The 15443-nt window shown below is 70.3% G+C and overlaps 1 protein-coding gene across 3 annotated transcripts; it reads left to right on the forward strand.

The window, feature by feature from the left end:
* The first annotated feature begins 116 nt into the window (after positions 1-116).
* On the forward strand, positions 117-15394 carry KCNAB2 (potassium voltage-gated channel subfamily A regulatory beta subunit 2). Of its 3 annotated transcripts, XM_068414298.1 has the most exons (16): positions 117-183; positions 4877-4995; positions 5312-5353; positions 11231-11274; positions 11628-11665; positions 11844-11923; positions 12125-12169; positions 12282-12326; positions 12399-12442; positions 12546-12632; positions 13688-13773; positions 13995-14115; positions 14237-14331; positions 14461-14581; positions 14671-14759; positions 15134-15394. In XM_068414298.1, exons 2-16 carry the CDS (start codon positions 4919-4921, stop codon positions 15221-15223), a joined length of 1104 nt encoding a protein of 367 aa, XP_068270399.1. In that variant the 5' UTR covers positions 117-183; positions 4877-4918; the 3' UTR covers positions 15224-15394. The 3 variants fall into 3 exon arrangements, with proteins under 3 accessions (XP_068270399.1, XP_068270400.1, XP_068270401.1); XM_068414299.1 differs by lacking the exon at positions 5312-5353; XM_068414300.1 differs by lacking the exons at positions 117-183; positions 4877-4995; positions 5312-5353 and adding an exon at positions 9370-9581.
* Positions 15395-15443: the final 49 nt, after the last annotated feature.

The raw sequence follows: 15443 nt of genomic DNA on the forward strand, positions 1-15443 counted from the left end.
GCGGGGCCTGGGCGCGGGGCCCGGCCGGCGCTGCAGCCAATGGGAAGGGCGCGGCGCCCCCGTCGTTTGCATGCGGCGGGAGTGGCGGGCGGCGCGGCCAATGGGAGGCGGGGGGGCGGGGCGTGGCCTGCCCCCCACGAGGGCGCCGCGGCGGAGCGGAGGGGAGCGGCGGACGCCGGGCAGGTGCGGGGCGGGGGCCGGGGGGCCGGGGGTGCGGGCGGCGATGGGGACGGGGACGGGGATGGGGATGGGGGAGCCGGGCGCGGGCGCGGGCTCAGCTGCGGCCAGGCCAGGCGCGATCGGGGGTGGCCGGCGCGGGCGCGGGCCCGGCGGCGCTCCCGGGAGCGGCGGGGGATGCTCGGCGCCCCGTCACGGCCCCGGTGTGCCCCGATCCGCCGCCCGAGCGGGTCCCGTTCCTCGTGCGAGAAGCCCTGCTCGGAGCGGGGACGGTGGCTTTGTGCAAGGCGAGGTGACCCGGCATGGATGCTCCGGGTGCGGGTGGCCCGTGGGCCGTTGACGTTGCACCGGGGAGCCCCGGTACCACGACGTGCTGCCAGACCCACCGGAGACCATAAATGTTGTTTTTCTTCCCAAAACACCTTCCCCTGTTTTGTCATCAGCGCTGCCTTGCGCACAGCGGAGACAAAACCGCCGCGTCTTCTACCGAGGATGGAGGCTTCGTTAGCCAAAATGGCTCGTAGGGGCGCGGGGAAGGAGGAGCCCCCTCCTGCCCCGTCCTGCAGCCCAGCGAGCCCCTCTCCAGCCTCTGCTTTTCGGGCTGTTTTCCCTGCGCTGGGGGAGCCCCGCCAGCCCCGTGCCCACTCAGCCAGTGGCCGGGCCCCCGAGCTGCTGGGTTAAGGCGGGCGTCCCGGGGCTCTTCACGTGGGCCCCGGCAAGAGCCTCTCGGTACAAGAGCAGAGCCACGCTCCTCGCTGCCGGGACACCGCCAGTTTGCACGGGCAGGGCATCGAGCCAGCCTTCCGAAACCCACAGCCCTCTGCCAAGAGCGCCGCTGCGTCGTGGGAGAGTGCCGGAGCAGGCAGGCTGGGCGATATACCCAGTGTATATCACATATATATATATACATATTGCACATATGCAGTGATTTCCCGGCTGGTTAACAGGAAACACCTCTGCTTGCAGCTGCTAACGGAAGCTACACAAGAGCTGCTTTTTTATATAATTCATTATTATTTTTATGAGGAGGGTGGCAGGGCCAGCCATCTCCTCCCCGCTCTCAGCGTGCGGGTCTGCGTGTTGGTCGCGCAGCAGAGCAGGAGCTGAAGGACTTGGTGTGCGGCTCCCACCGTCAGATGGGGCGGCAAAGCCGCCACTGTGATGGTTTTTTTTAAGAAAAAAAAAGGCGTGATTTAAAGTCATTGGATGATGGAAACGTCCGGCTCTGAACTCCCCACCGGACGAGCTTCCTCTCGCCAGAGCTGCGCAGGGGTGGCTGGTGGCAGCTGCTCGCTCGCTGCCGGTGCTGGGCTGTGGTGCCGACACGGTTAAAGCACCGGTGGGATCGGGGAGCTACGGCTGCACGCCACCGCGGAGCCAAACTTGCCGAGTCAGGATGTGAGCGCGGCAGGGACGGCTCTGCCACGTCCCGGGGTGCTGCCACGTCCTGGGGTGCTGAGGGCTTGGCCCCCTCCTCCGCCAGACGCCTTTTCCCAGGGACGGAGCGGGAATGGGGTAGGAACCGGCACCTGCTGTGTTTGCCTCTGGCTGTCACCGCTTCCCGACACCTGCCAAGCCTCCCGCTCCACCGGCACCTGGGGGTTTTATTGCATTTTTTTGGCCTCCTGACCACACAGCGCCGGAGCCAGGTAGGTGCTGCGGTGGCCGGCGTCACCGGCAGGTCTGCGGTGCTGTGGCGGTGGCTCGGTTGTTGCCTTGCCGGCAGCCACGGCGCAGCGGGCAGCCTGCCCGCCGGGGAGGGGGCACACGCCGACAGGGACCCCCTTGCTTTTGTGCTGGTGTCCGTGAAGGCGAGGCAGGAGCAGCCCTGCCTGACGCGTCGCCTGCGGTTTTGGGCTGTGTCATTGACTCGAGCAGCCGAGCAGCGCCGGGTGCCTGCGCTCCAGCACGGTCACGGGCGACCTCACGTGTCGCAGCCCCATCCCCAACGCCTGCCTTGGTCGTTACCTGAATGACCGGCTTGTACAGACGCCCGAGCCCACCAGCCGTGGTCAGGGGCCCCGCGCCGCGCTGGCAGGCTGGGGAACGCTGCTCTGCAGCAGAGGCTTCCCCGGGCAGAGGGAAGGGGCAGGGCTGCTGCTCTGCGGCTCCTGCAGCGCCGGTGCTGCGGGTGGGGGGTGCGGGGGGCCCGGCGGACGGAGCGGTGACGGCAGGAGGTGCCGGGTCGAAAGCCACTGGCAAGCCAGAGCGGGGCGGCGTGAGTAGTTGTGCCAAAGCCGCCTTTCCCGGGGTGTGTTGCGGGGGGCATTTGCTGCGGGTGCTGTTTGCAAACCTGGTGAAAAAGGGGTAACAATATGGGGACGGGTACCCGGAGTGGGGGGATACTCGGCGCTGTCTGCCCTGCATCCCTCGCCTGAGCAGCTGGGGAGGACGCTGGGGTGCCCAGGGTGGGGGTCCCACAGCCCCCCTGCCCCAGCACCTCACCCTTGGGGGCTCCGGCTCCTCAGTGGGTCAGGAGGCTTCACCCGTATATTCACGTTAATTCTGTGTGGGGTTTCACCTCCTCTCCTCCGACTGCCACGTTTGGGGGGCTGCAGGCTGCAGACCATCCCTGGGCTGGCCCAGCAGAGCTCTGGCTCCCGGGGGGTCCTGGCCGTACATCCCCCCAGCAGCCTGGCGCCCAGGCTCTCCCGGGGATGGGGATGGAGCCGGGCACCCTTGCACCCGGGTCCCAGGCACACCCCGCAGAAGAAAACTCTTCTCCCCTTTCCCTGCATCGCCCTGATGAAACTCCTGCGGTCGCAGGCTCAGGAGGGGTCTCGGGGAAGCACCAAACTGCCAGCACGGAGGTGACCGTGCTTTTGGCAGCGCCTTTGGCTCAGAGGACCCAGGGGGTGGGTGGGCTGCGGGCACCGGGGTGCTCCGGCTCCTCGGGGCGCAGAGCCCTGCCCCGTGTGCCACGGTCCAGCGGCGCTTCCCAGCAAAGTTCCTCCAGCGCTGCCGGAGACTTGCCAGCCCCCGCGCTGGGTCCCCCCCGGCATCGCCACGAGGAGGGGGGACAGGTCCGGCTGAAAATTGCGGAGAGCCGAGCTCACCGTAGAGCTGAGCTCACGGCAGAGCCGAGCTCACGGCTCCGCAGCCCCCAGGACCCGTACCCCGAGCCAGCCCCAGCCCTGCCATCAGCCCGAGCCTCCGTCTGTGGCAGTGCAGGAGCCGCGTGGTGCCCCCGCTGCGGCTGGGGCAGGGGGGGTCCGGCCGTCCCTCCTGCAGGCACCCCCCCCAGCTTCGTTATACTGCTGCTAATTAAGTGACGCTGAGCGGGCTCGAAGCGGCTTGCGGGATGGTGGCCGGGCCGGTGGCTGGTGTTGAGCCTGCGCTGTGGCAGGCAGCTGCCCGCTGCCGGGCGAGGGCACGGGGAGCAGCGCAGGTGACACGAGCAGCCCCCCGGGAGAAGCTGGGGGTCGTGATGGCTTTGGGGGCTCAGCAGGGTCCTGCTCGGGGCACGCAGTGCGACAGTGCGGGGCTGCGGGGCAGCAGCTCCCTCCTGCCCTCTCAAAAATAAACCCGGCTTTATCGAGCCTGTCTGATGTCCAGCCCTGGCACAGCCGTGGCGCGTGGGGAGGAGGGAGAGGGGGCTCTGTGCCGGGGGCTGCACCGGGGGCTGCACCGGGGCCGCAGCGGGGCTGGGGGCTGCAGCGGGCGGGCAGGCGGCTCCGCAGGGACGGGCTCGGCTGCCGCAGCCGCTGCCATTGGGCCACGTGGGCTGCAGGGGCTGCGCCGGGACGCGGGCATGCGGGAGGGATGCGGGAGGGATGCGGGATGCAGGCACACCGCACCAGGATGCAGGAGGGATGCAGGGTGCGGGAGAGATGCCGGCGGCAGGCGTGCCCGGCAGGCTGTGTGCCAGGACCTGAGCCGCTGTGCGAGGCCGCGCTCCCGCTGTGCCCAGGGCCAGGACATCTCTCAGTCCCCGTGTGGGGCAAAAAGCATCTCGTGATCTGCGGCGTGAAGGTGGCATTTCACAGCCTAAAGAAAGATGGGTTAAATTTAAAAATGAGCCCCAGTTTTGTAGGGAAGTGATATGGGTTTGTGGGATGCTAGAAGCTGCTGCCGGTGTTGCGGGATGGGGGGCAGGAGCAGGACCAGGGGTCCCTGGGCAGTGGGGATGGGGACAGGGAGGGTCGGGGGTGCCTGGGGGCGAGCCCCCCTTTCCCTCGGAGCTCCTGCACCCCAGCTCACAGTGAGGTGCAGGCTGTGGGAAACACCCAGCTCTGCCTTTCCTCGGCTTGTCCCTTGCAGCAGGAGCCTCTGGGGGCTGCTTTGGGGTTAAACACCAGCAAAATGGTCAATTTTTCAGGCCCGTGATTCTTCACCATTTCCTGATGTGTCGTAAGGCCTCCAAGGCGCGGGTCGGTGCCTCGCTGCTGCAGTGGGGTTGCCCCGTGGTGTGGCATGGCCTCCTCGCCTCCCGTGGGCAGCGAGGGGGGCAGCAAGCAGAGATCCCAGGAGCCCCAGAAGTTTGGGGAGAGCAACCGAGCTGGGGGGTCAGCGGCGCAGGGCAGGGGTGGGTTTGGGATCACCAGCGGGTCAGGGTGGGCGCTGGGGCTGGGGCTGCCGTGCCCGTGCCCTGCCCGCTGCCGCACGCCCATCCGGCTCGCAGCTCCTGCCACAGGAAGCGCCGTCACGCGCGCGCCCCAAAAACCCCCGTTTCTTCCTCTTTTTCTCTTCCCCCGGGCAGGGCTGAGGCGGCGAGCGGCTCCGGGGAGCCCAGGCTGGCTCCATGTATCCCGAATCCACCACTGACTCCCCGGCGCGACTCTCGCTGCGGCAGACGGGCTCCCCAGGGATGATTTACAGGTGAGGGCGCGGGGCGGCACCAGGGGGGTCTGCGGGGCTTCAAACCGGGCACCACGGCACCCCAGAAGTGCCACAGCATGCTCAGTGCAAACCTTCCAGGACTGCACAAACCCAGCGCTGGCAGCAGCGGTTCGGGGCGCTGACGCCTGTCCCGGGCAGAGCGGGTTCCCCTCGGGAGCGTGCCGGTGCCCCGCAGTGCCACACGGGTGGGCACCGCCGCCCCTCCCGCAGCCGCCGGCTCTGCCGCGCGGTCCCGCTCCACCTTTCTAACGGGGTTTGTGGCATCTTTCTTCTCTCTCCCCTTTGCTGTCGGAAGCGCGAGGTACGGGAGCCCCAAGCGCCAGCTCCAGTTCTACAGGTAACCCAGCCCGTCCCCCTCCCCAGACCCCCCCCGGCGAGCAGACGTGGCCGGAGCCCCGGCAGCCCCTGCCCGTGCTGGCACAGCGCTGCCCTGCGCCATGCGGGGGTCCCTCGGTGCGGGGTGGGCATCGCCGGGGCGGCACCGCGCCTCCGCCTGCTCGTGGGTTTGGCAGCGCGACGTGGGGATCGGGGGCGTGCGGCTGGGTGTGCGGGGGGCCGTCCTCGCTGGGCTCCCCAAGCAGCCAGGCCACGGCCGGAGCGTGGCCAGAGCGTGGCCGGGGGGCTGCCACCATGGGGGCATGGGGCTGGGCTGGGCTCGGGGGGGAGCACCCTGCGCCGACGCTGTGCCAGGGAGCGCTCGCTGGCTGTCCCCAGGGCAGCCCAGGAGCCCGGCCAGCCGCCCCTTCCATTAAGAGCAGCGTCATTACGTGGCACAGAAGGCAACGCTCCCCCCACCTTGTATCAGCCGAAGCGAAGGCAGCGCTTTCCCCGGCACACGGTGCCAGCGGCCACTCCGGTGCTCCCGGGGCCGCAGCAGCCCAGCAGGGCTGGACAGCGCTGGGCACTGCCGCTGGCGCTGCCAAGCCCGAGCCGCGGGTGGGTTTTGGCTGCCAAAGCAGCCACGTGCAGCCGCACACCTGAACCACTGGGCACATCTGGTGCGGACGGCTCCCACATCTGGTGTCCCCGGCTGTCCCCACCACACCGGTGGCGCGGGACCTGTTGCCGCAGGGCGAGGGCCGGCCGCGGGCAGAGGCAGCGGTGCCAGCGCCGAGAAAGCCGCGGCGCATCCCCCGGCTTTTAGCGCAGCGGCCATGAATAATTAACTCCCTTTGCGAGGCAGAGAATCCCCTAATAGGGCTAATGGAGCGCGGCGAGAAAGCCGGGCGCTGGGGGGGCCCCGCAGCCACCAATTGCTTTGGCCACCGAGCGCCGACACTCCCCTAACGCAACGAATCCCGGCGGCCGCGCGGCCCTTATAGCTGCCGGGGCCGCCCCGAGCCGCGCTCCCCACAGCAGCACCCCGGCACGGGTGAGTCGGGGCGAGCGGGGCCGGGCACCGGCGGAGCAGCGGGGAGGGTTCGCTGTGCGGGGTGACGTGGGATTCGGTGGCTTTGGCGGGGCGTTTGGGAGCGGTTTGGTTTTAGGTGGGCTGTTGGTGGCCAACAAGTTCCCAGCTTGGCAAGCCGGGCCGGACAGACGCCGGCCCGAGCAGCTGCCCCGCGCGCCCGGCTGTCACCCACTTGTTGCACCCCTGACGCACGCCGAGTCCCCTGTTACCCCACAGAGCCTGTGCCCCGTCCCCATCCCCATCCCCGTCCCCGCTCCTTCCCCGCTAAACGGCCTCTCCGGCTGGTGCCGGCGGTGCCGTCTCCAACTCCAGCTCCGGCTCTGAGGCGCGGCAGGGAGCAGAGGCTGGTGCCGGGGTGCAGTGTGGCTGTGTCCCCTCTCCACCTCCCCCTGTATTCCCAAGCCCTTGTGGGGCACAGGAGGGTCTCTGGCGGTGCCAGGTACAGCAGGACCCACCCAGGGCTTTGGTCGTCCCTCGCCGGCTGCTGCTCTGTGTCTTCTGGGTTTCCTTCTCTTTTCTCGAGGTCACACCTCAATGGCAACGTGCGCTTGGCTTTTGGCTCCTGCCGCCGTGAAGTTGAGCTTAGCAGGGAAAGACAAAACCACCGGTGGGAGCCGGGCCGGAGCCTGATGCCGGCGCAGCTCTGGCACCGGGCACTCCCAGCTCCCGGCGGCCGCTGCGGCACCGGCGCCGCGGTTTTGGCCCCGGTCCCCGCTCCTTTCAGACGCCGAGCGCGAGGGACGCTGCAGCGAGCAGCAGGGAAATCGATGCCGGTGCCACCACCTGCGGGCTCGCAGCCGGAGGGGCGGCGGGTGCCGCCGGCGTGCGAGGAGCCCGCGCTGCGGCAGGCTATTTTCGGCAGCCCGCACTGGCTGGGAGGTCGCGGCTGCGGGGAAGGTGCTGGGTTGCGGCAGTTTGCGGCAGGCATGGCAGCCACCGGCGCCCGCAGCCCCTCTGCGGATGCCCACCCTCCCCGGGGAGACCCCCAGGGCCACCTGGCCTGGCCACACCGTGCCAGACTCTCACCGGCAGCGCTTGTGCCCCCACTCACCCCGTCCCAGCTGGCTCCTGGGGCTCACCATGTCCCTCATAGGGACGCAGACCCGGTGTGAGCCGGGAGCCAGCACAGCCGGGGCATGTGCCAGGCTGCAGCAGCTCGCCCAGCTCCAGGCGGCCCTGGGGGCACCCGCTGCAGCCCCAGCCGCCCATCGCCGCCCGGCCGTGGGCAGTGCCGCGTCCCGTCCCGGCTGCCACCCTCGCTGTCCCTTTTGCCTGTCGGTTCCCCCGCGACTGGCTTTGCCCCCATTCCTGCTCTCCCCTCCCCGTGCCACAGACCCGCCGCAGACCCTCGCGAGGGGCACCGCGGCGCGGGCAGGGCTCTGCGGCGGAGCTGGGTGTCGCGGCGGGCACTTTCCCAGGTCTCTCCGTAGCCTCGCCGAGCGGTGGCCGTCGGGGCCAGCCCGCGGAGCCCGGGCGGCGGGATGCTCTCCATGACGTACAGCGAGAGCCTGCGCAGCGTGGCCAGCCGGCACCCCCCTGAGTGGGGGCCGCCGCCGGCCCCCCGGCCAGCGGACGGGCTGGAGCTGCGGCGGCTGCGGGACGTGCGGGCGGCGGCGCGGGCCAAGACGCTGGAGGAGTTCCTGCGGACGCACGGGCTCTCGCTGGCCGACGGCACCGCCCGCACCACCGGCATGAGGTACAGGTAAGGCAGCGCCGGCGCCCGCCCGGTGAGCTCTGGGCTTCTCACTCCATCCCCCGTGTGCTGGTGGGGGGTTTGCGAGCGCAAATTTTGCACGTGAGTCCCAGGCGCAGCACGAGGCCGCTCGGGATTTCAGCAGGCTGCTGCCCTCCTCGTTACCCGCCCGTGCCGGGGAGGATGCGCCGGGCAGCCGGTGTCGGCCGCGGCTCCGCTGAGGGCACAGGGCTGGTTGTCCCAGCGTGTCCCTTCCCGCTGTGAAATCGTTGGTGCCGCGGTGCCCATCCCCTCCCACTACTCCTGCCAGGCCGTGCGCACGGCGGGTCAGGTTCCCCTCCGCTCACTGTGACAGAGGTGACATTCACCCGGTGGCCAGAGCCCATCTAATATTCATGGGGCTGTTATTTATTGATGGGGAGAGGCTGGCACAGGCACCCCCAGCCATGCTCCTTGGGGCACGTACCCGCTGCCCCCCAGATCTCTGGGGTTCCTCCTCCTCCGGGGAGCTGCCGGTTGCTGCCGGGTCCCCCCCGCCCCGGGGCTGGAGCTGCTGGGATTACCCGGCTAAGGAGCTTTGCGGGAGAGGGAAGCGGAGGAGATTACAAGATTTCTCATTAGGTCGGGGCCGAACGTGCGTAATTTCCCCCGCAAGCCAAGCCCCGGCCCCGCTCCTCGCTCCTCACCGGGGGGCACAGCCGGTGCGGGCAGCTGGCACACAGCCCTGGCTACAAACTGGTGTGGTGGCACGGCCGGCTCGTGTCCCTGCTCAGGGAGATGCCAGCCTGGGTTTTGCCTCAATCTGCTCAGCTCGCCCTGGGCGAAACTTGGGGGACGCGGCACCGAGGGGGCACCCGGACCCGCTGTGGCATCGCCACCGCCCCAGAACCACGTGTCCGGCCACGGGCACCGCTCCTGCCCCAAGGCTTTGGTTCGGACCCGGAGAGGAGGGGGGATGCTGTGCCGCCCCTTCGCCCCCGCTGCGCCCCAGAACCCGGCTGGGGGGAAGCGCTGCCCGCGGGGATGCTCGGCTGGGGGTGCCCGTGGGGGGTCCCCTCCCGGCTCCCCTCCCGCTCGCTCGCTTCCTGCGCTCATCAAATATTGAGGGCGGGAGGCTCTCGGGGGGGCCCCGCGCCCCGCAGCCCCCCGCCGTCACGTCGGCGGAGCGCGGGCGTGCGGGAGGAGCTCCCCGCCTCGCTCGGGGCGCCGGCTAAATTTAGGCAGCTGGCGCGGCTGGCGCCGGAGCAGCATGCAGGTCTCCTTTGTGTGCTCCGAGCACAGCATCAAGAGCCGGAGCGCGGAGGATCGGCTGAACCGGCAGAATGCCGGCAGCCCCAGCCTCGGCACCCGCGGCAAGTTCCGGGCGGTGGCCATGGTGGCCCGCAGCCTGGGGCAGCTCTCGGTGCAGAACGTCCCCTCCTCCAGCGAGTCCAGCGTCAAGCAGCCGGGGATGAAGTACCGGTAGGAGACGGGCGCTGCTGGGGCAGGGGGCTGTGCCGGGGCAGCGGCTGTCCCTGCCCCTGGGCGAGCTCGGGGCGCTGGGGGGCTTGGGGTGGCCGGGTGTGCCGCACCCCCCTAATCCCCCGCTCGCGTCCCGCTCCGTGGGGCTCTCGGTGCCAAAAGTGCTGACCGTGCACCTCCGTCGCCTGCTCGTGTTTGCTCCTGTCCCCCCTCCGGTATCTGCGATCCAGCCTCGCGTGAAACCAGTGGGATGGGGGGGCAAAGGGACCCTAAACTGTGGGGTAGGATCAGTAGGGTCCCTAGTGCCTGCCGAGCCAGGGGGTCCAAGAGCCGTGGGCTGCCAGGGCATCGTTACGGTGCCGCCAGAGACTCGCTGCCCTACGAAGCGTGTGGGGAGCCGTGAGCCAGGATTCGGCCCTCGGCTGCCCGTGGTGGGCTTGGAAATGAAGGGCAGCGTGGGCACGCTGTGCCCCCGGCCAGCACCCACTGGGTTAACGTGCTCCACATCCCCAGCACTGGAGCAGAGCGCTGGGGGCTTCACCCCCAGAGGAGCCTGCACCCAGGTGTGGGGCTGGGGGCTCCCCCGGGGTGACCCTGCACCCAGGTGTGGGGCTGGGGGCTCCCCCGGGGTGACCCTGTGCGCCGCGGTGCAGCTGCTGCGTGCCCAGCTGTGCCGGCGCTGGGCTGCGAAGGGCACCGGGCCGGCGGCGCTGGGATGAGGCCAGCTGTCACCCACCACCACCGGCCAAATCCACAGAGTCCCCCCGCCTGGGCACCGGGGAGGGGTCCGGGGTGGCCAGGGAAGATGCTTTTGGGTGGGTCCTTGCCCATGGGACCCCCACGATACCCCTGCAGCCGTCCAGTGCCGTCCCCTCCCCACTGTGACCCACCATCGCAGCCTCCCCCCCGCCACGAAACGCTCTATAAATAGCGCGGGGTCGGGGGGAGCGCCCGCGCCTCCAGATATTGGGCGATAACGCGGCGGCGCGGAAGGAAGATGCCCCGACTCGGCTCAGCCCGTGACCCACCGTGCTCTGCCCGGCTCCCCGCGCCGGCGATGCCGTGCCACGACGGGGCCGCGGCTGCGGTGCCTCCCAGTTGCTACGCGACGCGGGCACGCTGCCACGGCTCACCTACACTTTATTTATTTTAACACTCCCCGCTCGAGCCTTTGTCATTTGTAACGAGAACGCGGCTCTCCATCGCCGCGGCGCCCGCCCGGCCCATTCCCCAAAGCCGTTCTCTGACTCCCAAGTTTTCGGGGTGCTCCGTTTCCCTGGGACCCGGCACCCTCGCCCTGTGCCACGCTGCAGAGCACGGGCACAGCTCACAGCACGTGTGGGGCAGCCGAGCACGCCGGGCTCATCACGGGGAGCCGCTTTAACCGGGTCACCACCCGCTGCTGCCCTCCGTTCCCGCGCCAGCACCGCGGTTACTTTGCGTGCGGGAAGCGGCATCGCTGTGCCGGTGCTGGCCGTGCCGCCCTGGGGGGGCTTTGTCACCCGCTGGGGGGACCCCGCTGCGGGACCGTCCCAGGTGGGATGGGGATGGGGTCAGGGACGGGGCTCCGGGGACGGGGACCGGCGCTGGGGCCCGCACTCACCGTTTTGGGCTCTCAGCAGCTTTCCTAACGGGTCTCTGTCTTCCAGGAACCTCGGGAAGTCGGGGCTGCGCGTGTCCTGCCTGGGCCTGGGTAAGTGCCGGGCTCTGCCGCGGCCCCTCGGCAGCTCCTTGTCCCGCGGCTGCTGCCGGCGCTCCCCGGCGAGGACGGCGCTCGCCCGCTCCGGCGATGCTTCGCCAAGGGAAGGAAAGGGTTTTCCTCTTGCCCGGCGGCGCTTCTGAGGCACAGCCCAGAAGTTGTCAAATTATTTTCTCTTTTTCCTCCTCCGACGTGATAGGAAGCGACCGGGCTGCGCTGGGAGCGCCGTGCCGCACGCAGTGGGGCCGGCTGCGGCCGCCACGTGCCGGGGGAGCCGGGGTGGGGGTCGGGGGCTCGGGGCGGCAGCCTTTGGTGCTCACCGTGCGTGCACCCTCTCTCCTCCGCAGGGACGTGGGTGACTTTTGGAGGGCAAATCACCGACGAGGTAAGGATCGCGCCCCGTCCCCCCCAGCCTTTCCCGAGCGAAGCGGGGAACAGATGGGGCCGGCACAGCCGCGGGCGCCGGGCTCGGTGCACATGGCGTGCCAGGGCAACCAGCGCACGCCTCCGCGCCCCGGCGCTCGGCCACCCCCTTCGCCGACCCTCCCGTTCTCCCCTCGCAGATGGCGGAGCAGCTGATGACTTTAGCCTACGACAACGGCATTAATCTCTTCGACACGGCAGAAGTCTACGCCGCCGGCAAGTAGGTACCTCACCCTGCGCCCCGGCCCCCGGCCCCCCCGGGCTGCGGCTGCGCTGGGAGCGTCCCGGGTTTGCCAGCTGCCAGGACGGGGCTGCGAGCAGGGGGTGATGGCCCCTGCGGCCCCATGCTGCACCATGGCAGACATGGCTGTGCACCCTCCCCGGCACGGCGAGCAGCGGCTGATGTCCCCTTCCCTTGTAGGGCCGAGGTGGTGCTGGGGAACATCATCAAGAAGAAAGGGTGGAGGTAAGAGCTGGTGGAGCTGGCAGGCAGCAGGCAGGGAGCAGGCAGGGAGCAGGCAGAGCACGTGGGGCTTTGTGGTTGCTGCCACCAGTGACTCCCTCTTCTCTCCCTGCAGACGGTCCAGTCTGGTCATCACCACCAAAATCTTCTGGGGAGGAAAGTAGGTACCGCGCCTGCCCCGCGGCAGCACGGCCCGAGCGCGCCCGGCTCTCACCCACCTTTGCTTCCGCAGGGCCGAGACGGAGAGGGGCCTGTCCCGCAAGCACATCATCGAAGGTAGGGATGCTCGGCGGGCGCTGCCGGCCCCGGCGCCCGTGGTGCCCGCCCCAGCTGGTGGCACGGAGCCTGGCTGTGCCTGACGGCCCCGGCGCTGCGGCAGGTCTGAAGGCGTCGCTGGAGCGGCTGCAGCTGGAGTACGTGGACGTGGTGTTCGCCAACCGGCCCGACCCCAACACGCCGATGGAAGGTGGGTGCCGCGCCGCGGTGCCGCGCTCCTCCCCGCCGCCGTCGCGGTTGGTTTGCGCCAGGCTTTCGTTTCAAGGGCGTTTTTCCCTTCCCGAGCAGAAACCACTCCTCTGTCACGCTGGTCAGCCCACGCCGCGGTTCAGCCTCTGCCGCCCCCAGCCCGGGACCCCCCTCAGGCCGCGGCAGGGGTGGGTTGGTGGCACGGCGGCGGGTCGCTGCCCCTGTCCCGGCGAGCTGCTCGCCCCGCCGGCAGCAGCCGACTCCGCTCTCTCTCAATCTCTCTTTTATCACCAGGGAACCCATTTAGTTCCTCCAAGTCCAGGACTTTCATCGTAGAAGGTACTCCCTGCCCGCGCCCTGCCCGCACCCTGCCCGGGGCCAGCGGCGGGTCCTGGGGCAGAGCCCCCCTCCCCTGAGGTCGCCATCCCTGTGCCCCCGCCCCGAGCAGACCCCGCTGTAGAACGCGCCGGCAGCGGCAGCACAACACGAACACCCCCCGACCCCTCAGACCATCGTGCAGTTAAGGGGGAAAAGGGGCACCTCAGCAGCCGTGCCGGGGACCGCGGCAGGGTCCCCCTCGCCGGGGCAGCCATGAGCCCCCCGCTCTCCCCGCTGCCCGCCCTTGGCTGCAGCAGCGCCTTGGCTTGGCCCCAGCCCGCATGGCTCAGGGGTGGCTCCCCCCAGGACCCCCGCGCCCCCCGCACGGGGTCCGGGGTTCCCTCCCTCTCCTGGGGCTCGGTGCACGGGCGATGCTTCGGTCTCTCCCCTGGCAGCGGTGCCGAGCGTGGTGCCGGCGCTGGTACCCCGCGGGGCATGGGGCCAGTGCCAGGAGCCGAGTGGCTGCTCTGTGCCGGGAGAGCCGCAGCATCGCCAGCGGCATGGCAGGGTCGGCCGTGGTCTCCCCCCTGCTCCTCCTCTGAAAGCATCCCCCAGACTCAGCCTGCCACGGCGTTGGGCAGCAGGACGCTCGTGGCTGTCGGCGCGGCACGAGCCCCCTCGTGCCGGCGCGGCGCCCCGCTGACCCCCGCCTGCCGCTCTCCCCTTCCCTCCTGGCAGAGACGGTGCGAGCCATGACCCACGTCATCAACCAGGGGATGGCCATGTACTGGGGGACCTCGCGCTGGAGCTCCATGGAGATCATGGTAGGGGCCCGGGGGGCCAGGGGCGGCCGCGGCGGAGCGGCCCCGGTGCTGCCGGTGATGCTGATTGAATCAGACAGCAGCTGGCGGGAGCCGAGCGCTCGCAGATGCGCTCGAGCCCTGATTATTCCTTGGGGCAGCTCTCGGTGCTTCGCAGGGGGGCTCAGGGGGGTCGGTGTGGGGCCCGGGGGGCGGCGGGCACTGAGGGTCCCGCTCCTTGGCAGGAGGCGTACTCGGTGGCCCGGCAGTTCAACCTGATCCCGCCGATCTGCGAGCAGGCCGAGTACCACATGTTCCAGCGGGAGAAGGTGGAGGTGCAGCTCCCCGAGCTCTTCCACAAGATAGGTACGGCAGCAGGGGTCCCGGCCCCCTCCCCACCCGGCGCTCCCGGGGCTGGCCAGCCCCTGCGCCGCGGTGCCCCGGGGAGCGGCAGCGTCACCCCCCACCCCGCTCTGCTCTGCCCCAGGCGTCGGAGCCATGACCTGGTCCCCGCTGGCCTGTGGCATCGTCTCAGGGAAGTACGACGGGGGGATCCCCCCCTACTCCCGCGCCTCGCTGAAGGTGAGCCCAGCTGGGGGGGTCGCAGCGGGACGGGCAGCGCCGGGGGAGCGGGGCCAGGGGCGTCGCGAGGTCCCCGGGGGAGCGGGAGGTCCAGGAGCCCTGACCCGGGGCCGTGACCCCTCCCCGCAGGGGTACCAGTGGCTGAAGGACAAGATCCTGAGCGAGGAGGGCCGGCGGCAGCAGGCGAAGCTGAAGGAGCTGCAGGCCATCGCCGAGCGCCTGGGCTGCACCCTGCCCCAGCTCGCCATCGGTAAGGGGCCGGGGGGCTGCGGGGGGGACCGGGGGGGACACACCGGGGCAGCTGGGCCGCGCTCAGGCTCTGCTCTCCCTCTGCCCCAGCCTGGTGCCTGCGCAACGAGGGCGTCAGCTCCGTCTTGCTGGGGGCCTCCAACGCTGACCAGCTGATGGAGAACATCGGAGCAATACAGGTCAGTGGGGGGGGGCGAGCAGGCCCCGCCCGGGGGGTTTAACAGGGCAGCGCCCGCCCGCGCGTGCCAACGGCTGCGGCCCCGCGACGCTGCATAGGAAAACGAGGGCGTGAACGTGGCTCGAAAGAAAAACACTGGGTTTTGCCTGATCCAAAGCTGAGCAGCAGCGACGAGGCGTTGCTGGGCTGGGAAGGCAGGGGATGAGCCCGAGCCAGGCTCGTGTAACTGGGTCGCTCGAGCTGGGGCTGGGAGCATCGGGGTGGCGGGGCGGAGGCGGTGAAGCGCGGCACGGCCACGTGCCACCCGGGGCTGCACCCTCCCGCGTGCACCAGCGGCACGACCCCGACTCCCAACGGCATCCCCCGCCCCCGCAGGTCCTTCCCAAGCTGTCGTCTTCCATCGTCCACGAGATCGATAGCATCCTGGGCAACAAACCCTACAGCAAGAAGGACTACCGATCCTAAGTGTGCCGCCGGCCGCGCCGCCCTCGCCGCCCGTTCGCTTGCTTGCGCTTCGTTGGAGCAAAGTGAAGAGTGTGGTTCGCACCGCGAGCGCCGAGAGCCAGCGCTCCCACCCGCGCTGCCCCGGGCCGCGGGGCCACCGCCACGGGGACGGCCGCCGGCGGGGAGCGTGCGGGGGCAAGCCCCGCGCTGCCCGGCCGCCCCCTGAGCTGCCCGGCCGCCC

Source organism: Nyctibius grandis, chromosome 17, assembly GCF_013368605.1.
Source record: "Nyctibius grandis isolate bNycGra1 chromosome 17, bNycGra1.pri, whole genome shotgun sequence".
Classification (NCBI taxonomy): domain Eukaryota; kingdom Metazoa; phylum Chordata; class Aves; order Nyctibiiformes; family Nyctibiidae; genus Nyctibius; species Nyctibius grandis.